General features: G+C 35.8%; 1 protein-coding gene across 1 annotated transcript in view; it reads right to left on the bottom strand.

Annotated features, from left to right (window-relative positions):
• Positions 1–20505, bottom strand: part of ATP10A (ATPase phospholipid transporting 10A (putative)) — a 254377-nt gene extending 233872 nt beyond the window's left edge. Inside the window, exon 1 of the mRNA XM_074300324.1 lies at positions 19689–20505. Coding sequence (XP_074156425.1) covers positions 19689–20191 — 503 coding nt within the window. The 5' untranslated portion in view covers positions 20192–20505. The remainder of the gene's footprint in view (positions 1–19688) is intronic.
• Positions 20506–23219: the final 2714 nt, after the last annotated feature.

Below are 23219 nucleotides of genomic sequence, written 5' to 3'. Positions count from 1 at the left end.
TATTACATTTTATATCTATTTTGAGGAGTATGAGAAATTACATTTCCGCAGTTACTGTCAAAACAGGATGATGAAAGGGATGACATATCTTGTTAAGATATCTCCAAGCAATCAAGGTATGAATCAAGGAACTGTATAAAGTTCCAACAAAAGAGACCAGGCCTAAACTGACCCAAACAGATTAGAGTCAATGACAGGACACAAGCATTTTGACACATGGAATGGACTAATAGAAAGGATTAAAATTTGACCAATTGTAACTGACTGTAAATCGGACCAATTGTAATTAACTCTGTCAATTTGATCAATCCAAACCTTAAAGGGAGAGGTAAGGAACCAAATTAACAATATAAAGCTTATTCCCAAAAATATTATTCATCAGTATGTGTGTCTCACCCATGAGAACAGCATCTTCTCATGAGAATCACTGAATAAAGGATTCTTTTCTTTGTTGTTTTTTGTTGTTGTAACAAAAGTGTTGGTTGTAACACTACTCTTGGACTAGCTTACAACTGGGGAAGAAATGGGCAGTGGCAGCTCATCCCTGGCTTACTCCCCAATCCTGTGTGAATTCCATAGCATATTTTTATAACATCTATGTTTCATATTCAATAAGCAACTTTTAACATACATACATTTATTTATGTGTCAGTTATTATGTATTGGACTATGCTTCTTGTACTGGTCTAGGAAATACCTAGTAGGAAAATTTCAAATTTGGGCTAATGAATGTATTCCTCTTTCTCACTGTGTTTACTCAGGCAAATTTGGGAAAATGTACATTTCCCATTTTGTTAGACAAGTGATATGGAAATTGATGCCTCTTTAACCAAGATTTGGGTGAACCTAGAGTAAAACCCAAAGACCCTTATTTTACTATAGCCCACCTCCCATAGGTGTTAACCAATAAGAGTTAATTGGCAATTCTCAGGAATATCTACTCTTCAAAGAGCATATAAACTATGAGCCCAATACCATTAGGAATCTTTGGTCTAAGAGATACGGCCAAATGACCATCCTTTTATTAATAACATGCTGGTCTTATTAATGATCAAAATACGCAAAATTTATATCTATCAGAATTTTTAATCACCACAATATGTGTGTGAATACATGTTCGTGCATGCACTAATACTCTAAATGATGCACTAGATGAAGTGCTGATCCTCAAGTAAGGTAGACTTCTCCATCAGAGTTCAAATCTGGCTCACAGACACTAGCTGTGTGACCCTGATCAGGTAATGTGAAAATTGAACAGGGATTTAGTTTACAGAGTTATGAAAATGTAAGTTGAAAAATATAGAGAAATGAAACTTAAATTAGAACATTAAACTTAAGAAATGGGAGGCTGGGACCCTGAACAAGGAATATAATCAGGGCAAAGTTTAGATTTGAAAAGGAAACCTCTGGATTCACACACACACACACACACACACACACACACACACACACACAAAGAGGTTCCTTTTTGTATTATTTTTTCCCATAAGAATGTAAGATCCTGCTTTTCCTTAAAATGATCAGTAGCATCTATTTAAAATCATCAGCAAGCATCACTTGTAATAGGGACAAACTAGAATCATTCCCAATAAGATTAGGAGTGAAACAAGGCTACCTACTATTACCATTACTATTCAATATTGTATTAGAAATATTAGCTTTGGCAATAAGAGAAAAAGAGATTAAAGGAATTAAAGTAGGTCATGTGGAAAGCAAATTATCACTCTTTGCGGATGATATGATGGTATGCTTAGAGAATCTACTAAAAAAAAACTACTAGACAAAATTCACACCTTAACAAAGTTGCAGAATACAAAATAAATCCACATAAATAATCAGCATTTTTATATATCACCAACAAAGTCCAGCAGCAAGAGCTACAAAAAGAAATTCCATTCAAAATAACAGTTGATAGTATAAAATAGTCAGGAACTATACAAACATAACTACAAAACACTTTCCATACAAATAAAGTCAGACCTAATCAGCTGGAAAAATATCAAGTGCTCATGGGTAGGTCAAGCAAATATAATAAAAATGACAATACTACCTAAATTAATCTACTTATTTAATGTCATACCAATCAAACTCCCAAGAAATTATTTTAATAGATCTAGAAAAAATAGTAACAAAATTCATCTGGAAGAACAAAAAATCAAGAATTTTAAGGGAATTAATTTTTAAAAATGCTAATGAAGGTACCTTAGCTGTGCCAGACCTAAAACTATATTATAAAGCTGCAGTCATCAAAATCCTTTGGCACAAGCTAAGAAATAGAGTAGTCAATCAATGGAATAGGTTAGGTTCACAGGACAAACGAGTCAATGGCTATAGTAATCTAGTGTTTGACAAACTCGAAGACCCCAGCTTTTGGGATAAGAATTCACTATTTGACTGCTGGGAAAATTGGAAACAAGTATGGCAGAAATTAGTCATTGATCCACACAATAACATCATATACCAAGATAAGGTTGAAATGGGTTCATGATCTAAACATGAATGATATTATAAGCAAAGTAGAAAAAAAACATAGGATTGTTTACCTTTCAGATCTGTGGAAGAGGAATGAATTTGTGACCAAAGAAGAAATGGAGATTATTATTGATCATAATCTTTGACCCAGCAGTGTTTCTATTGGGCCTATAACCCATAGAAAGAAAAGAAAAGAAAAGAAAAGAAAAGAAAAGAAAAGAAAAGAAAAGAAAAGAAAAGAAAAGAAAAGAAAAGAAAAGAAAAGAAAAGAAAAGAAAAGAAAAGAAAAGAAAAGAAAAGAAAAGAAAAGAAAAGAAAAGAAAAGAAAAGAAAAGAAAAGAAAAGAAAAGAAAAGAAAAGAAAAGAAAAGAAAAGAAAAGAAAAGAAAAGAAAAGAAAAGAAAAGAAAAGAAAAGAAAAGAAAAAAGAATATAAGCTCCTGGAGAGCATGGACTGGCTTTCTTTCTGCCTGCATTTGTATTTCCATGGTTTGCTTGGAAGAGTGCCTGGTACATAATAAAGGATATAATCAAGGATGGAGAATTAGAATAAGAGATGCTCCTAAGATATAAAGAGGAGTTGAGACTTATACTCCCAACCTTGGGGAATTGGAGAGACTTACTCTTCAGGATAAAAAATAAATGATTTGTCTTTGTAGTTTCAAAAGTGTGTTTACTAACCTAGACACCCACTCTTGCAAGAATGTAACATAAAATCCTTCCAGGATCCATCAATGAGTCAGTGAAGTTCTTGGTAAGATATTTTGTTTCTTGGAGATCACAACCCTATTTGCCTTAAGTTTCCTCCATGAGTTGGAGAAGGAAATGGAAAAACTACTCCAGTATTTTTTCCAAAGAAACCCCAAACAGAGTCACAAAGATTAGGATATGAATGAAATGACTCATCAACAAACCACAAAACATATATATGTTTGTATGTGTTTGTATACATTTGTATGTGTGTATACATACACAGAGAGAAAAAAAAGAAAAGGAAGACCTAGATACAAGTGTCACCTCTGATACATACTTAAAATGTGACTCTGGGTCTTTTTCCCAGTAAACTCATAAAAGGGAGAAAAGGACCCATATTTGCAAAAACATTTGTTCTTTTTATGGTAGCAAAGAATTGGAAAATAAATAGATATTCATCAATTGGGGAATGGCTGAATAAGTTATGCTATATGAAAGTAATGCTCAATACACAATTCTGTTTCTTATCTTCTTAGTCTCTTCTCTACTCCCTATAATCCAGCTGGCAATCTCATCAATCACTGTAATATTAAAAAATAAGGAATAGGCTGATTTTATAAAAGCCTGGAAAGATTTTCATAAACTGATGCTGAGTAAAACAAGCAGAACTAGGAAAATATTTTATATAGCAATAAGAACGTGTGATGATCAACTATAACAGACTTGGCTCTTCTTAGTGGTTCAGTGATTCAAGGTAATTCCCATAAACTTTGGGAGGAAAACACAATCCACATTCAGGGAGAGAACTATGGAGGCTGAATGTAAATCAACACATGTTATGTTCGCTTTTCCCTCTTTTTCTTCTGTTTTTTTTTTTTCTCTTGTAGCTTTCCCCTAATGATTTCCTAATTCCCAAATCCATTGACTTTCTTTAGACTTCATCCTTTGTGATCTTTCTGCAATCCAAACACATTGTTATTTATTCTTTCTCCTTGATTCTTACTTCTCTTTAGATTTTCAAACATCATTCTCTCCTGGTTCTCTTTCTAAACATTTGATTGTTGCTTTTCAATCTCCTTTGCAGAACCATCATGTGGGTCATGCCCACTAACCATAGGTGTCCTCAGGGCTCTTCTCTCCTCCTTCTATACTAATTCCCTTAGTAATCTTATCACCTCCCTTGGATATAATTATCCTCTCTATATTGATACTTCTCAAATCTATCTATGTAGCCCTAACTCATTTGTTGACCTTAAGTGCCTTTTAGACATCTCAAACTGGAAGTCCAACTGACACTTTAAACTCAACATGCCCAAAATTGAATTCATTATTTCCTCTCTAAAGCCTCCCCCTTTAACTTCTCTAATTCTGTTGAATCACCATCCTCTCAATCACCCAGGCTTACAACACAGGGATCATCCTAAACTCCTTGCTATTCCTCATCCCCTATCAAATCTATTGCCAAGGTCTGTTAATTTTACTATAGCAACATCTTCTCCTTCCTCCCCTCTGACACTACTACCTGTCAGGTGCAAGCCCTTATCACTTCAAGCCTAGACTATTACAATAACCTACTCACCCATCAGTACAAACTACCACAAGTTTCTTCCCACTTTAATTGATTCTTCAATTTAATTATCCAATTGATTTTCCTAAAGTACTAACTCAACTTGTCAACTCTTTCCCACTTCCTACCCCTCACCTCCATTCAATAAACTCCAGGGATTCCCTATCACCTCCAGGATCAAATAAAAAATCCTGTTTGATGTACAAAGTCCTTCATAACTCACCCCAACACTCACCTTTCTAGTCTTCTTACTGGACATAACCAAAATAACATCGTACTCAGCAACAAGAAAATTATGTGATGATCAACTTTGATGGAATTGGCTCTTTTCAACAATGACCTCATGAATCACCTGATTCAGACCAATTCCAATAGACTTGTGATGGAAAGAGCCATCTACATCCATAGAGAGGACTATGGAACTGAATGTGGATCACAACATAGTATTTTCATCTTTTTGTTATTGTTTACTTTTTCCTTGTTTTTTTCCCCCCTCATTTTTTGATCTGATTTTCTTTTTTTTTTTTTGGTGTAGCATGATAAATATCGAAATGTTTGGAAGAACTGCACATTTTTAATCTTTTTTTTTTACATTTATTTTTAAGAATTTAAGATTTAGGTTCTTTCCCATATCTTCTTCATATTTTAGAAACCACATGTGAAGTTATACACACCATTTTCATAAAAGTCAAGTTGTAAAAGAAAACATAGATCTCTCATCCTAATGAAAATAAAAACCTCCAAGAAAAATTAAATGAGAGAGAGAATACTTCAATTTATATTCAGACTTGATCAGTTCCTTCCCTGGATATGGATATGATTTTTCATCATAAGTCCTTCAGAGTAGGTGTGGATGATTGTACTACTAGAATAACAAAATCATTTGCAGCTGGTCATCTCAGAACATTGCTATTATTTTGTATACAATATATTTCACTTTGTTCACTATGTCAGGTTTGGGTTTTTTTTTTTCTTTTTTCTGAGAGCAGCTTACTACCATTTTCCAGAAAACAATAATATTCCATCAGAGAAACTTGCTTTGAAATTGTTTTATAATTACTATCCCCAATTGCATTTCCCCCATTTATTTTCTCTCTCCTTTCATCCTATCCCTCCTCAAAAATGTTTTGCTACTGACCACTCCCTCCCCCAATATGCCTTCTCTTTTACCACCCTCCCTCCCCTTCCCACATCCCATTCCTCTCCTATTTTCCTGTAGGGTAAGATAGATTTCTATCTATTGAATATATATATTATGTCCTATTTGAGTCAAAAATTGCACAAGCAATTATTAGATTACTTGCTATCTGGGGAAAGGAGGGAGAAAAATATGAACACAAGATTTTGCAAGGTTTTGCAAATTTTGCAATGTTGAAAAGTATCTTTACAAGGATTTTGAAAATAAAAGGCTATTATAAAAATAAAAAATAAAAGAGGCAGCTAAGTTGCACAGTGGATAGAGCACCAGCCCTGAAGTCTGGAGGACCTGAGTTCAAATTTGGTCTCAGACACTTAATACTTCTAGCTGGGTGACCCTGGGCTTAATCTCTCTTGTCTCAGTAAAAAAAAAAAAAATAATAATGATAATAAAATAAACAAAAAAAGAATGAATGAATAAACAAACAAATGAATTAATGAATAAGTAAATAAATAAATTATGGAAAATTTTTAAATTCTATTTATCATCTATATAGTTTGTATATAACTGTTTACATGCTGTCTCAAAGATTAGACTGTGAGCCCCCTGATGACAGGAACTGTCTTTTGCCTTTTTTTGTAACCCCAGTCTTTAATAGGTGCTTAATAAATCCTAGTTCCTATGCCTAAAAGGCTATTAAATTTTGACCAAGCAGTACCACTAAGTCTGTACCAAAGAAATCAAAGAAAAAAGGGAAGGACCTTAAGAACAAAAATATTTTCAGCAACTCTTTGTAGTGGCAAAGAATTAGAAATGCCCATCAATTGGGGAATAGTAGGACAGGCTTCAGCATATGATTATGATGAAGTACTACTGTTATAAAAAAATGATGAGCAGGATAGTTTCAGGAAAAAAAAAGTGAAGATTTCTATGAACTGATGCAAAGTAAAGTGAGCAGATCATTACACATAGTAACAGCAATATTGTATAATGACCAACTATGAATGACTTAGTTACTCTAATCAATATGATGGAGCAAGAAAATTCCAAAGAAATAATGATAAGTGCTATTATGCCTCTTGACAAAGAACTATTGGATAGTGAATGCAAACTGAAGATAGTTTTCTCATTTTATGTCTCTTTCTTTTGGAGAGCACAATATGGCTAATCTGCAAATGTTTTGCATGATTTCACATGTATAATTGTGATCATATTGCTTGATTTCTCGGCATGTAAGGGAGCAGTGAGGAGAGGGAGAATTTGGACCTCAAATTTTTTTAATGTTAAAAATAAATAATTTGAATAAGTAATCGTTTCTTTCCCTTCACTATATAACTAGTAACCAAAACCACATGTAAAGTCAAAACCAGAATAAATATAATTTAGGGTGTAATTCAGATAGCCTGAACAAGCACAATACTTTCATTATGTAATTTTAAAAGTTTCCTACTGTATGATTTATTTCATGATCCAAACAAATTTCTCAAGTTACTTAGCATGGCCACTTCAAATTTTTCAAATATTTTGCCTAATTGTATATGCACTGGCATCAATATTTCAATAAATTCTCTGATTGATCTTCATACTCCAGTATGAATACTCCATATACGTTTCCTACTTCAGTCAACCATTAAACTGGTTTTCTCAAAGTAAAGACATAACTATGTCTCCTTTGCCTTCCCAGTCAATAAATTGCAGTTGCTTCCTATTACCTTCAGAATCAAATTCATATAATCCTCTATTTGGTACTCTTCATAATCTGTTCCCTTCCTAATTTTCCAGCTTTCTTAATATACCTCCCTTTCATATACTCTATGACCCTATGACACAGGACTCCTTCCTTTTACTCTGACAAAACATTCCATGCCTTTTCAGTGGCTGTCTCTTGTGCCATGGAATTCTCTCCTTCTTCATCTCCATTTACTGGCTTTTCTATTTTCCTTCAAGTCTCATCTAAAATTCCACCTTCTGCAAGAATCCTTTCCCCTAAAATTATCTCCCTTTTAAACTATGTGTATATCTATCTTGTTTGTACATAGTTATATGCATGTTGTTTCTCCCACTACTCTATGGACTTGTTTCTTTCATTTGCCTTTTTTTTTTGTTAGTATTTTTAGTTCTTTGTATATAATGCCAAAATCCCTCTAATTAAACAATCAATAAGCATTTATTAAGCACTCACCATTGATTAGGAAATGTGCTAAGATTATAAATAAAAGACAAAAATAGCCTCTTTTCAGTAGAGCATATATGATAATGGATGATTTCCACTAAAGTGATTGCCATCAAAACTGCTTAATCAGCATAGATCATAACGCTATTTATAATATAATTTTTGAGTTGCCTGAATCTCATGTCAAAAAGACTTGCCCATAGACATATTAATTTTAAGTATCTGAAAAAAGATTCACATCCAGATCTTTTGGACCCAGTCCAGAATTCTAGGGACTACTCCATTCTATATCTATTAATCAATATCAACATAGATTTAAAAAAATACAATAAACACACCAAATATATTGTAGTTTCACCCTCCCCTCCCCCCCAAGGAATATATGTTGGCTAATCATGAAGTAAGTACTTCCACAGCTGAACACAACAATACAACTGAACATTGAAATACAACAGAACTACATTTATAACACATTATAGTTATCCCTTCCACATCAAGGTTGCAATATATTGCAGGCTGGCATAAGGAATTAACTGGGAATTTTGGGGTACTTTTGCAAAAGCCACAAAGACCAACAGACTCAGAAAAAGTTTAGAAATTCAGAAATGTAAAAAATATATGTACAGTATTGTATAATATCAACACATTTTATCTCAATACCATGATAATTCAGATTTCTATGGTACAAAGGAAAGTATAAACAATTTTACATGGATTTTCCAAATCACAGGGGCACCACAAGTGGAACTCATGATGTAGAGAGGATAACTATACAAAAGTTTAGATATACCACAAGTGAAATAATTTCTCCCTAAACATCATAAGGATAGCAGTTCATTCAAAAAGTAGATATTAGTCCAACAACAATTAGTATTTTCTTAGAACTGTTTATATAAGTTCTTAGAAAAGTTTTACAGTTTTTAGAAGGGAGAAAAATGATGTTTTTTGTTTAGTTTGTGTGAGAGAGACAGAAGGGAGGGAGGAGAAAGAGAGACAGACAGAAACAAAGAGAGAAAGACAGAGAGACAAGAGAGAGACAGACAGAGGGGGAGAAAGAGGGAGGGAGCAATAGAAGGAGGGAGAGAATAAATTATTTTAATTTGAAATCTTTCAGGATTCACATTTATTTATCAAAATGTTTACTTTTACTCATTCTTATAACATTATATATCACTCCAAAAAGCACTCAGTGTCTGGTCCAAGGTTCAATATTTTTTAAGACATTCCTCTTTTTGCAAATAGAAAAAATTTCTAGAGAGACTTCTTTGCCTATGGTGGAAAATTAATATGAAGATTACTTTCATGGAAAGAATAGAGAAAGAAACAAAATAAAGATCAGAAATCAACATTAATCAATAATGACCTTTCCCAAAAGATACAATCACACATCTCCCTAGCTAATAGTTATAGCTAAGTACATGTGATTGGGGTTTGATTCTTCTTCCCTTTTTCTAAAGAGAAAAGAAATCCAGATGCTATTCACAAGTGTGGTATCATTTAAGTGCATCACTCTTGCCACAAATATTAATAGCTACAGTGCAGTAACTAAATTTCAATATAATGAATCAAAGTTTCCATTGTACTTAAAAGCAACAGTATCCTTGAGCAAAAGCATGAATGAAAAACATATTACAATTTAAGTCACAATGCCAGAGAAACATCAGAAAAATTACCAGGCTATTGATTTCTCAAAAAGAGAACAAAACTTGTTAGTGCAGATATGAAATATATCCATAATGATTTTATATGATGTCTTGACAAGACATAGAAAATAAATGAAAATATATATTTTGGAAAAGAATAAAGATGGAATTCACACACCCAATTCTTGTTTCACATATTTGTTAAATAATTTTCTTTAAGAGACAGCTCAGTAAATATAGTAGCAAGTCTAGTATTCAAGTTTTGCCTGACATTTACAGGTTGTATGACCATCAATTAACTCCTCATGGCCCCATGTAATTTAATTGGCCAACTAAATTTCAGGGTAGTAATTGATTCGAATTAGCTTGCCAGTGAAATAATAGATCTGATTTTAAAAAGCAAGGATAATAGTTTTGTTAACAGTGTTAATAAATATATATTCAGGTACTGTTTGTCTCAAAATTCTTTTGAGATGACTATGACTATGAATTCAATTATTTTTACCTCTTTAGTTCTAACATCCTTACTCTCAAATAAGGAGATAAGATCACTGACATTGCTGCCAAATTGAGGAGTCTCTTCAATATATAAATCTAAGCTGTAGAATAGCAGTTCTCAAACTTTTTGGTAGAAGGACACCTAATACATTTTTTAAAATTATGTTTTCCAAAACAAAGCAAAACCAGTGGGGAAAGTAGCATTGCTTTATATATTTTTGCAAATCTACTGAATGTCTGGATTGATAGAAGATATTTGGTTCCTCTCATCTGCTCCTATATTCAATTAGTTATGATATGTCATTTGGATTGAAATATAAGAAAATTCACCTTCATTCAGATAAGTTGTATGAAAATATAGGAGTATTTTAATAGTCAAATGATATCTTGATATTATTATGAAAATAATTTTGATCTTGAATATCTCCTGAAAGAGTCTCGAGAACCTTGAGGAGTCTGTGAATTAAACATTGAAAATTTGTGTTTTTTTCTTTAAAAATATATTTTATGGATGTTTTGTTTTTATATCACTTTCATTTCCAAATAAACCTACTGCATAAAGTCATTCTTTTGAAAGAATAACAAAAAGAATTAGAAGAAAAAGCAGTTCAGGAACCAAATGTTTAGCAATGCCTGCTGATATATCCAATATTGGATATCCATTAATGCCCCATCTCTCTATATAAAGAAAGGAGACCATAGGACCACAGATTTCCTATTGGAATGGACATTACAGGTCATCTAGCTGAATCTCATTTCATAGATGAGGAAATTGAGACCCAAAGGTTATGTGAAATACCTAAAATCACATAGGGCTCAAAAGGTAAAAGTTGGTATTTGAACCCTTGATCTGAGACTCTAAATCCAGGCTTCTTTCCATTGAACCACACTGATAATTCCTTCTGTTTTATAAATCATTTTATTCTATGGAAAATTTCTCAGCTTCTTAAAAAAAACACACAAAAGTTAAATAATACCTCCCTCAAGAATTTAGCATGGGTATGACCAAGACCCTATAATAGAAATGGACACTTTCTCAGGTTTTGCTCTAATTCATACTTAATCTCTCAAAGTAAAGGGGTAGTCAGTCCTTCCTTCCTAGTTCTGGTTTAGCAAGAACTAAATAGTATGAGAAAGAGATGATGATTTACTAACTAAGCTAATATGTTTTAATAGAACACATTTTTCCCCACCTGAAACTTTCAGAGAATACTGCAAAATGTTCCCCCTTCTTTTTCTGGTACAGTCAATAATCTAGGCTTAAGAGATATGCAAATGAAAGGAAGAGTTCATAAAAAATAATTAGCAGACCTCCAAACTTGTCTTCCAAAACACCTATAAATTCCAGAAAACGGCAATTGCTTAATTACCAAGTGTGAAATGCCTAGTTCACAGCATTATTACTGCATCCACTGCCACTGTTCCTTTACATCATCCGTAACCCAGTCAATCAATGACTCATGCCACATGAAACATCATTGCTCTCTGAAGTAATTATAATCATATAAAAATAGCTACAAGGAGCCTTAACTTGTGATTACCAAAATAAGTGTTGGTCACATTTGTTTTAACACTGACATCTTTAATTCAAAAAGTCATCATTTGAGTACTTAACAATTACTTTTTTAAAAAGTTACTTCTTATGGGAAAACAGGACGATCTATGGTAGTTCTATGAATTGGTTTAACCATTCTGGATATCAATCTAGAATTCTGAAAGAAAAACAGCTACACCAGCAATATTCTTTGGTCCAAGGATTCTACTATAAGGCACACATCCAAAGAGAACAAAGACAGAAACATTTGTTTAACACAGGTCCTATATCCTGACTCTTTTGAACTATATATGTATTTTTTGGTGTGTAACAAGAGCTGAAATTTCATTTCTATATGTAACTTCCAGGGAAGAAAATCCCCCAAATTTACAGATTACTACTTCTTTAGCAATTTACATTGTTAGAGATTTGTCTGAGAACATTGGAGATTTTAAGTGACTTGCCTAATGTCACAGAACAAGTATGGTTTTGGAGATGGCATTATATGAGATATTTTTGCACAAAATTATAGTTAATGTAAGTAGTTAATAACTATCATTCTTTCATTAAAACCTAGCATTGGCTTCTCATTGTGTCATAGAGGTAACTGAAAAAACTTCCTAAAATTCCATTGTCGGAAATGCTTTGAAAAAGTACCCTATCATGGATTATATAGTCTGTCCTGAGACCTGACCTAGCAAACTCCAGAAGGCACCTTATTATAAAATTGGTACCATAAAATTTATAATATATTTCTATAAAAATCACCCAAGGTGATTAATTTTTTCATCCAATCTATCACAGAAAAACAAAAACAAAGACCAAAAAACAATTCAAATATGGAAGGGTTGAATGAAGTCCACAGTGACTAAGAGAGTATTTAAAGCAACAAAATCACCAATCCTTGAATGACTGAAATATAACTATTGCTATTATAATTTCTTATAAGTATTATTATTACACTTAGTAATTAGAAAAAGTTTATCAGTAGTAATAAACAGTACTAAAGCCCAAAATGAATACATTCATAGAAAACATATTGACAAGTTAATTCAGCAAGTTATTAGGTAATTATTCTTCATTAATTTTAAGTGGGTCAATATTCACAAAACTCTCAATATTTCAGGTCAGTGAATCTGAAAATATCTCAGAAAAGTCCTTTTCAAGCATTATGCTATGCATCTATAAGTATATTCTAGAGAAAAGGCCTCCAAATGATTCTGTTTAAGTTTAAAAAAAAAAAAAAAAGGGAGGGGTGAGCACAGAATCCTGACATGTGTATATTTATTTATTTGTAAAGTATGTTCACACATCAATAGCTGATAATTATATGGATTATATATAAAACACATCAAAAATAGGGTTTTTCAAAGAAGGAACTAAAAAATGAAATATCTGATTGATACTTGAGTCAAGGGAAGAGTGACATAATCAGATCTATACTATGGGGAAAATGGATGGAGCACTGGATGGAGGATGGACTGGAGAGGGGAAAAGACAAGGAAATGAATTAGGATGCTACTGAAATAATTGAAATAGTCTCCTCAAGAGGTGATGATAGAGATTGAAACCAGGACAGTGGCTCTATCAGTAGAAAAAAGGGATTATTGGTAAGATATGTGGAAGTAGAAGACAAGATTTGATAATTGCCTGACTATGTAGGGTAGATGAAAGTAAGAAATCAAGAATGTCACGGAGGGGAGAATCCCTATGATTAGATAAATAGTGGTGCCATTGTCAATTGAAAAGAAAGATACATTTTGGGGAAAATATTATGTAATAAGATTTGAACTACAGACCACATACATAGACATATACATAGAACCCATTCATCCTCATATTGTCCCACCTAAAAAAGAAAAAGCAGTACTTTTACTTATTTGTCACCTTGGATTTCAGAGTCCTAGATCATACTGCAATCACCAGTGAATCAGGTGGGTATATTGAGGGAAGAGTGACTATTTTCTCAATATCAGGCAGCTTGTTATTTAGTTATTTTTCAATTGTGTCTGAATCTTTATAACCCCATTTGGATTTTCTCAGCAAAGATACTAGAATGGTTTGACATTTTCTTCTTCAGGTCATTTTCCAGATGAGGAAACTGAGGCAAACAGGATGAGTTGACTTGCCCAGGGTCACATAACTAGTAAGTGTCTGAAGATGGATTTGAAGAATCTTCCCAACTTCAAGCCTAACACTCTATCCACTGTATCAGCTAGCTACCTATCAGGGAGCTATTTCTATGAATATGTGCCCAGTGGTTAGGCCACAGCTTCCCTCTAGAGTCTGACAAGAAAATAGAAGTTGGCAACTTATTCAGCAGAGGAAGTGAAGGGAGGTTAGGGCATAATCAGAGATAATGATAAATGTAGTTGTACTAGGGAGAAGCCCCATAATTGGATATTTGGAATATGACCCTTCCTACTACTTTCCCTTAGTGATCAGAGATCCCTGTTGAGGTGAGACCACTAATCCCCAACTTGAGAGATCAATGTGATAGAACTACTTCATCATTATTGTTAAAAACAAACAAACAAAAAACAGGTTAAATAGTCATCTGAACCATAATATTGGCTTAGGGATGCAGCAACAAGGGGAAGTTTTCCATAAGGGATACCAGTGACAACACTAGACCATTTTAACCAAAGGCCTCCAGGATATACATCATGAATGCCTAGTAAATTTCCTTTCAAATCACTTAGATAACCTATCTATACTTATCTTCTCTTAATTTTCAGATTGAGCATTTACAGATATCTTCTGCCATCTTATACCTTTGCTCAGTCCTTAGGCAAAGTGATTGAGCTCTTGGATTTTTAGTTAAACAAAGTGAGAGAGGAAAAACTATGGCAAAGAAACCAGGGATGCAGAGAGGAAGTGTGATGGCCCAACAGGAAATAGAAGAAAAGGGGCAGACAGTGACAGGGAGGATAGATGAACAGAGAAAAAGAAAAGCATATAGATATTTAAAAAAGAGAAAGATAAGATACATTTATTCCCTGAGCATATTTTACTTGTCCTCAAAAGGTGAAAAATTCTTCTGAAATAGTATATATTCCCACAACAAGAAAGGAAAGAGAAACAAGAGAAATCTCATGATTTTGACACTTAAGAAAAAACTATGAAAGAATTAAAGGAAGAGGGTGGGGGGTAAAGAGGAAAAATAGAAGTTATGGGTAAAAGTAAAAAGTAAAAGCACTATACTCTCCACAACTTTTATCCATATCCATCCAGAACTCAAAAAACTCAGAAAAAAAATCTCCTTAACTTCAATCTATTTTTTATAATAATGCTAAAATTTGCACCTCAGATTATCCCCAAAGCCACAGATTGCAAATCAGAAGGGGGAAATTTTTTTTAACACTGCAAGCACCAAATTATGGAGGGGAGGGGAACACATATAAAAATTGTATAGGATGTTACCTATACAAGGGACAAGCATGAAGATACCAGAAAAAAAATCTCAGTATTTTTTCATCATGACTATCAAGAGCAACATTTGATCCTGAAAGATTAAAATAATAAGAAGTTTGATAACCAGGCTTTAACTGGTGTCCTTATTATTCTGCCCTGTTCCATCTGGAAGACAAACATAAAGAGCCAAGTGAGTTTAAAATGGGATCTAATGGGACCTTAAATATCTAGTCTATTTCACATTTTAGAGATGGGGAAAATGAGATGCAAAGAGATAAAAAGGACTTGACTAAATTCATATAGCTAGTTGCTGTAAGTCAAGACTAGCCTTCAAACCTACTGATCCCTACTCTAGCTAGGGATCTCTTCCTTCATCACACTTTCAATGTTTCTATCTAGTAACAACATGCTTGCTTTTTTAAAAGCTGTAACCAACTAATCCTTCCATTTTTCAAGGCTGGAATACCAATTTTGTTGTTGTTGTTTATATATCACTCAAGGCTCTATTTTCTCTCCCCCTTTCATATATCTGTAACGTTGACAAGAGGGGGATTTGAGTTATTCGCTTGACTTCCCATTACTGGATGTCTGCTAGACAATTTGAATATACACACACACACACACACACACACACACACACACACACATATATATATATATATATATATATATATATATATATATATATATATATATATATATATATATATATATATATATATATATATATATATATATATATGTGTGTATATATATATATATATTTCACAAAAACCAAAGAGCTAGTAGGCTTTTTTTCCCCCAGAAGAAAGGCCAATTATTGGCATTGCGCTCAACCTCTTTCCTGGCACTGGATCCCTCATAACATTTTAAGAAACAGTGCACATATTATTCTATCATGAACCTCATTAGAATGTAAGCTTCTTGAGGGGAAGGAGCATTTTTGTTTGTCTGCATTTTGTTTGCCTTTTCAATAAACACTTAATGCACACGTGCTGGGTGGATTAAATTTGATACCATATTCTCTTAACCATGACTAGGAGTGACTGTTCATATTTTGAAACTCCTTTCCCTCCTTGAAGTCTAAGCACTCTATTTATAGTACTAGGGTAAACTTTTTTTTTTCATAAAGAGATATACTAAAGAAAGATTATGAAAAATATGAAATGAAATGGTTCAAGATGAAAAAAAGGCACTCTGACTATACATGTGTTGACATAGATAGGAATATATATCAACTACATGTACTGAAAAAGGAATAATGAAACAATTAAGGAAGACTATCAAGACTAGGAATTCAACTTCCACTTGTGAAGACATCTCTCAGAATTATATCAAAATCAGATTGCCTTCATTTAATGGCACAGATAGATTGAGAGTATATCATCCATTTCTTCAAGGAAATCTCACTTTTGAAAATGAAAACACTTGCAGACTACTGTGTTCCATTTAATTATATTAACATTCGGAATTGACACTCAATTTGCATAAATTACATTCATTAGAACATGTGTAATATGGAAGAGGGAAATTTTCCCCAAGATACAAAATAATCAAAAGTTGGTTATATGTTTACCAAGGAATTTAACAGTTACTTTCCCGTGATAGCAGTATCACCAAAGATTTTGTCAGCCTCAGCACGGATTGAAATAAAATCCATTTAATCACTTTTGACTCACATAAAACCCACATCAGTTTCAGAGTTGGGAATGCCATTATGCCCTGATGGGCATCTCAACTTGTCCAAAGAGGGAGCTGAACAGTGTTAAGAATGGCATCATTTCTGAAGTTCATCAACTTTATATCTTCATGGGATTTTGATCTACTTGTTCAACTGCATTAATATTCATAGCTAACATTTATAGAACATTTACTATCTGTCAGGCATTTTGCTAAGTCTTTTTTCCCTCACAAAAGGTAGTTGCTATTATTATACCAGACGAGGTACCTGAGTTATTAAAGGATTAAGTGACTTGTCCAATGTCATAAAACTAGTAAATGTCCCAGTCTGTATTTGAAAACTATTTGAAGACTATAAGCCTATCATCCTATCCACTTCACCACCCAGCTACCTCATGGAATTCTGGTCCAAATGTACAAAGCCTCAATTTCTGGGAATTCCATGTTGATTAAATACAAGACATTCTTCACTAAAGTTGGAGGTACCATCAGAAACTTCAGACTTATCCAGATTCTCAAGCCTGCCAAACACCAACCTCAACCCTCAGGAAGTTAAAGACAGGAAGTGGTGAGTGTTCAATGTGTATTCACAATTTGACCTCTAGCATGGAAGTTTTTCTAAATTGATTTCCTGGGGAGACCTTCTAAGATAACTATCAATATAGACACAGCCCTGAGGAAAGCCTCGTTCATACAGATCCTGATTTTGCAAAGGTTTTTTGCTATCATGAGGCTAGCCTCAGAAATGTAGCCTGCCCTGTGATCAACTGGCCACAATCTGTAGAATGTCAACAGTTCCATACTAGGATGGGCTAAAAGGTCAGGGAAATCAGTTTCTTACATCTGTCTGGCATAGCACAAGCACTTCCTGTTTTTTGACCCACTGAAAAGATGTGACAACAGAAATTGTCTGAGATCTTTGGCATAGTCCCTAGTTAAGAAATCTTAAGTAATTAGTGCAGAGTGAAGAGCAGAGGAAAAGATAATCTGGTAATTCTTATCAAAGATAAAGCCTAGCTGGGGATTGGGAAATTTCTCTCTTTTAAGAAAAAGATACAAGAAAAGAGGAGATCCATGCAGGAGCAGCTCCAAAGAAATGTTTTCAAAATGCCAACAAAGAAAACCCAAGCAAGTAAACTGCATTTCTCTGGGCTTAACCATTCCTCAATTAAACTATGCAAAATAATGCTCAGTTAGATGGTCAAGGTTTGTAAACTCAGCAAAGATCTAGCTAGGCCCAGCCCACTCAATAGTATTGTGTAATCGGAAAGGTCAGACTGCAGGTGCTTTTTTTTTTTTTTTTTTTTTCTCCTCAAAAGAAAATAAAACAAAACAAAAACCAAGAATGCAGATGCTATCTACCAAACATGTTCATCCTTTTCTTCCTTACTCCAAATCAGCTTGCAGACAGGAAATCTCACAAACCTTTTTGACCTTGCTTACTGCACCTGTGTTACAATAGGAAGAAACTCTCAGTTGAAGTACTGGACAGTGTTTAGTATTTTTGAACTTCAGTTTGTGGAAAAGGAAGTAAAAAGGAGAAGGGATAAAGGGCAGAAAACTTAAATGGTACAGAATCCCATTTGACTAAATACAACAGCTAAGAGAAAGAGCGGTGGAGATCCATTCTTGGCCATAGTCTTCTGCCTCAAATTTTTCCTCCCTAAAATGAGCAAGTGGGATTTAACAATCTCTCAAGTTCCTTCCAGCTTTAAAACAAGATTCTAAACTTCAGCTATAGATCAAAACTAATTCATGGAGTGGATAGGCAAGGATAGATAAAGGAACTATTTTAGTTACGTGCCCCTCAGCAGCTGAACCTGAAAATCTTGAGAAACCTATGAAGAGGTGAGGGGAGTGAGGAAGTAACTTGGGAAATGAGAACTATTATAGATCAGATTTTAATTAGGATCCCAAAAAGTTTTGGTTTTGAAAGAAGAAGATTAAGTTCTAGTTAATTAAATCTGAACTCTTATCTCGGTATGTAGGGCTGTAAGAACTGCTTTTTTTTTTTTTTTTTCTTTTTAAAGATTCTGAATTGGAGAGTTAGAAAAATATAATAGAACATATGACTTGAGGAACGTAGCAGGAGAAAGAATCCCCTTCTTTCATATGATATTAAACAGCAAAGATCAGGGTGGCAAACAATCAAGGTGGCATTTAAAGAGTGATCTCTGCTAATGAGGACGAGGGAAATGGGGCAGAGAATTCACAGTAGAACAACCTGGCCCCCTTCAAAAACCGCAAGTGAAAAGTGGGCAGATACACTTTCTGACACGTGTTACACATTCTTTCTGACTAGCTCACGAAACAGGCAGCTGCAACAGTTTCAATCTCTCCTTACAGAAGCGCTCCGGGTCTCCACTGGGGGTGGGGGAATACTAACAGCAAAAGAAAAAGATCAGCCCCGCAGGGAAACACAGTCTCCACAAACGGGAAAAAGAACGGTCTCCCTGGAAAGCCTAAGAAGCCCAGAAAAGGAAAGAGAGCCCTGAGGATAAAGAGCCCGGAGTTAGTCGCACTGGGCACACACAGCTGCATTCCACTAGGGCAGAGTCGCGGGAACAAACTTTCTAAACACGAAAACGTTCTCCCATCGCCACCACGCCCTACTCTGGGCTATATGAGATGGGAGTTTTTAAAAGCGCAAATATCTGGCCAAATGCTTTTTAGAACCCCTTTCCTCAGAACCAAAACTGAGCAATGGGGGATGACAGGTCTTTCCTCATCCTCGCCATCCCCCAAAGTTTTCGCTGAGCCCCAGAAGGAGGGAGAGCAGCCATTCTCCACACCTTTGTGCCTCAGGCCCAGTACCCACGCCTTCCCTCCACCCCAGCAGCCAAGCTTTCTTTCCCCATTTCTGGCTGTCCCGGTTCACCTGCAGTAGACAAGGCAGTCCATGTGGTTGATCTCGTGGTCCGAGCGGTGGCGACTGTAATCCTCCCACAGGTCCTTGATAGCGGTGACCGCCAAGATGAAGAGCACCGGCGCCAAGGCTAGCTCGGGCTGGAAGGCGTTTAGGACCGGCACAAAGTTAAACAGAGCGATCAAGACGAAGTACACGTTAGCCAGGCGATGAAACTGTTCAAAGAGGTTCTTGGGCAGAAAGGACAAGACGGTGTACTTGGTGGTCTTCAGCCGGTTGTCAGCCAAATACTGGGAGCTTCCCTGATTCCGCCGCCACCGATGGGGAGCCCCCTTCGCAGTCACATCGGGCTCCCCACCCCCCGGTGGCGGCAGCAGGTTGGAGCGCACAGTTCTGGTCTTGCTCTCCCTCCTTCGCCGGTGCCGCTGCTGCCGAAGTCTCGGTTCCTCCTGCCCTTGATTCCTTTCTTCTTCTGCCGCTGTTTCTTTCCTTCTTGCCCCTCCGTCTCTCCCCATGTTCTCTAGAGCTTCCCCTGCTTGCTGCCCCAGTACACCCCGCTTCAGCCCCAATCAATGATGAGCTAATTGGTCCGACGGGTACTTGCTACAACTTCTCAGGCTTAAAGCACAGCGGGGAGCCTCTAGCAGACACTCCCTCTCCCTCTTTTTTCTCCCTCTTCCCCCCCACCCTGCTCCAGATCTGGGTGTGTACGTCCCGAACTCTCCCAAATCCAGTCTTTTAGGTGATTTTCATCACTTTCAGCTCAGGGCTCCCAGTCCTTGGGAAGAGACGGGTGGAAACGCCTCGCTCTGTGGGAATTGGGATCCACGAGTCCTCCTCCCCTCCTCCTCCCGTCACTCCTCCCTCTCCCTCCGCCTCCCCCCCCTACCCCAGTTCCTGTACTCTATTACAATCCCTCCTTCGTCCGCTGCTGCCACCTCCGCCCACACCACCCTGACTTCAGACAGATCCCTCTTCGCCTGTAACTTTTTCTTCCTTCTTTCTTAATTTTGCAACTAGGGTGGCTGGCTGCAGCCCCAGGTGCCACGGTTGCAGCTGAAGGCGGGATTGAATGACTATCCCGTTGTCTCTTCACGAACCGGGTAGTCATACAAAGTAACCCTTGTGCTACTGTACGTCACTTTCCAACTCCTGCCTCTAGTTTCCGCTCCACTGCTAAAAACTCGGGCAATAGCCCCAGAAAGTCAACACACACCGAGAATCCTCCGCCTCCATCCCTAACTTACACCCCATCTCCCGCCCCACACAAGTCTGCTCCACGGTGGAATAAAAACATCACTTCAACCCACTACTCGTGGGCTCAGACAGAAGCAGCATAACTGGAAACTTTAGGACGATTCAGTTTCGTTTCTAGGAAGGGTTAGTTAACTGACTCTCGGGACGTTCCAAAATGTTTGGATCCTATCGAGATGAGAGAGAAAGTGGAAACGGGGACAAATAGCTCTGTTGTCACCTAAGCTTATTCAATTTATGAAACCCGGTCATTCTATGTTGTGAATGGCTCGCTGGGAAACATGGAAGACTGAAGTTCATTACAACGGAAAGAGGGTACAAATTAATTTTTGTTTTATAACCCTTATTTGTCGGGAAAACCGGGGAAAATCTGATTCTCTTAAGAGATACTCCACAATTTTCCTCCATTAACTTTGCCCTTCTTGCTTCCTGCAGGTCACAGCTGAATCTTCAGACTCCATAATTGTAACGAAGTAGCTACGGAGTTTCCCCTCTCCCCTTCTTTGAATTTCTCTAAGGTGGAGTTAAATTGTCTTGGAGAGGATGTTTGGGGTGGGAAGTATGGGAGTGCCCGTATGGATTCGTAGATTGGTAGGTGTATTTAGAGATAGGAGAACAATATCTGAAGAAGTCCAGTAGTCCAGGTAGATATGGCTTGCAAGGAAGGATTTTTTTTTTTTTTTTACTGTTTCAGGTTTGACACAAATGTGGAAGACTTCTCTTTCCCTCCTATCTCCTTCTTTATCCAGTAAATCTTACGTTTTAATAAAAACAGCGTCTCAATCTGTGTCTCTAACTGGGTTTAATCCGATTCAGGAAACGTAATTGTAGATTAAAGTATGCAAGAGGAATTTTGAGGTTGGGAAAGACCCAGGTAAATTCTGGCCTACCCTCTCTCCATTCAATTGTGTTTATACTGTTATACCTATAGGTTGGAGAACTAAGGCGGGACTTAGACAATTAACTATCACCATTTAGTGTTTGGTAAGTGGGTAAAAAGTAGGACCCAAAGTCTGGAAAACACATCTTCCTGATTTTAAATCTAGCCTCAGACATTTGTTATCTGACACTGTTTTCCTCGGTTTCCTCATGTATACAATAAACTAGAGAAGGAAATGGCAAACCACACCAGTATCTCTCCCAAGAAAACCCCAAATGGGATCACCAAGACCAAACCAAGAGCTGAACAATGAATTTTTCCAAATAACATGAATTCATGCTTAAAATCCTGGTGACTTTCTGTGTGTACTTTAGAGCTTTAAATTTGTAGTAATAAGACATGGGTTCCAATCCAGAGACTGCAATTTCCACTAGTATTACCTTAAGTTACAGCCTCAGAATTCTTACCTATAAATGAAAGGAAGGAGTGAGTTCTGTAAGCATGCTAAGGATGTGCCTAGAGGCTTCCAAGTCCCAAGGGCTCCCCAGGGTTAATAGAAGCTAAATGGTGAGCCTGGGTTCCTCCCTTCCTGGACTGAAGGATTTTCCCTTTTATAGAACAGTGGCTCAGGAGTCTGGGAACCAGATTTGCAGCTACCTCTTATTTCTCCCTCCTCTCAACTTCAGAAGTAGAAGCCTAGACCCATAAGAGCCAAGACTAGAAAGAACATTGCAGAAAAGTAGATAAGAATATCCCTTTTCTGTGTCCATTCTTAATGAGTTTCAATAGATATTGTTTAACAAACACTTATTAAACACCTATTAACTACTTGAAAGACAGTGCATTTCTGATAAATCTTAAATGTTAAAATAAATTTGAAATTTTAAAATATAAATTGCACGATTAAGAACAACTAGTGAATAAAATTTTATAATAAGCTTGTTTTCCTTTTAAAAACTGTAATAATATTGTTTTTAATTCCAGCACAATACCACTTTAAAAAATGTACTACTTTATTCAGTAGATCTTAATTTGTTCCCCCTTCTGTATGGTGACTTCCCCCCTTCCCACAAAAGATTCAGGACAAGAAAAAAACCTTAAAAATATACTTTTCATGCCTTTATAACAACAGGCCATTTTAAGAGATTCCTTCTGCCCATAGTACAGTCTATGAATGTATTGTTTACATAGAGAATACCCAAGAATAGTACAATCTTCTGTTTGTACAAACCACTCATCCATTAGACTTCCCACTGGCTTTACAGGAACTCCCTACATTTCTCTTAGATCAGTCTGTTCCTGACTTCATTCACTCCTTGTTGCTGTCTTTTAAAATCCCTTGTTAAAACATTCAAGTTCTGTTTGATTCTTCATGATCTCACTTCGGGTTTTCTTGGCAAAAATACTGG

The sequence above is a fragment of the Sminthopsis crassicaudata genome, chromosome 3 (genome assembly GCF_048593235.1).
Source record: "Sminthopsis crassicaudata isolate SCR6 chromosome 3, ASM4859323v1, whole genome shotgun sequence".
Classification (NCBI taxonomy): domain Eukaryota; kingdom Metazoa; phylum Chordata; class Mammalia; order Dasyuromorphia; family Dasyuridae; genus Sminthopsis; species Sminthopsis crassicaudata.
The sequence above is the reverse complement of the archived record's forward strand: the minus strand, read 5'-3'. Positions and strand labels throughout refer to the sequence as shown.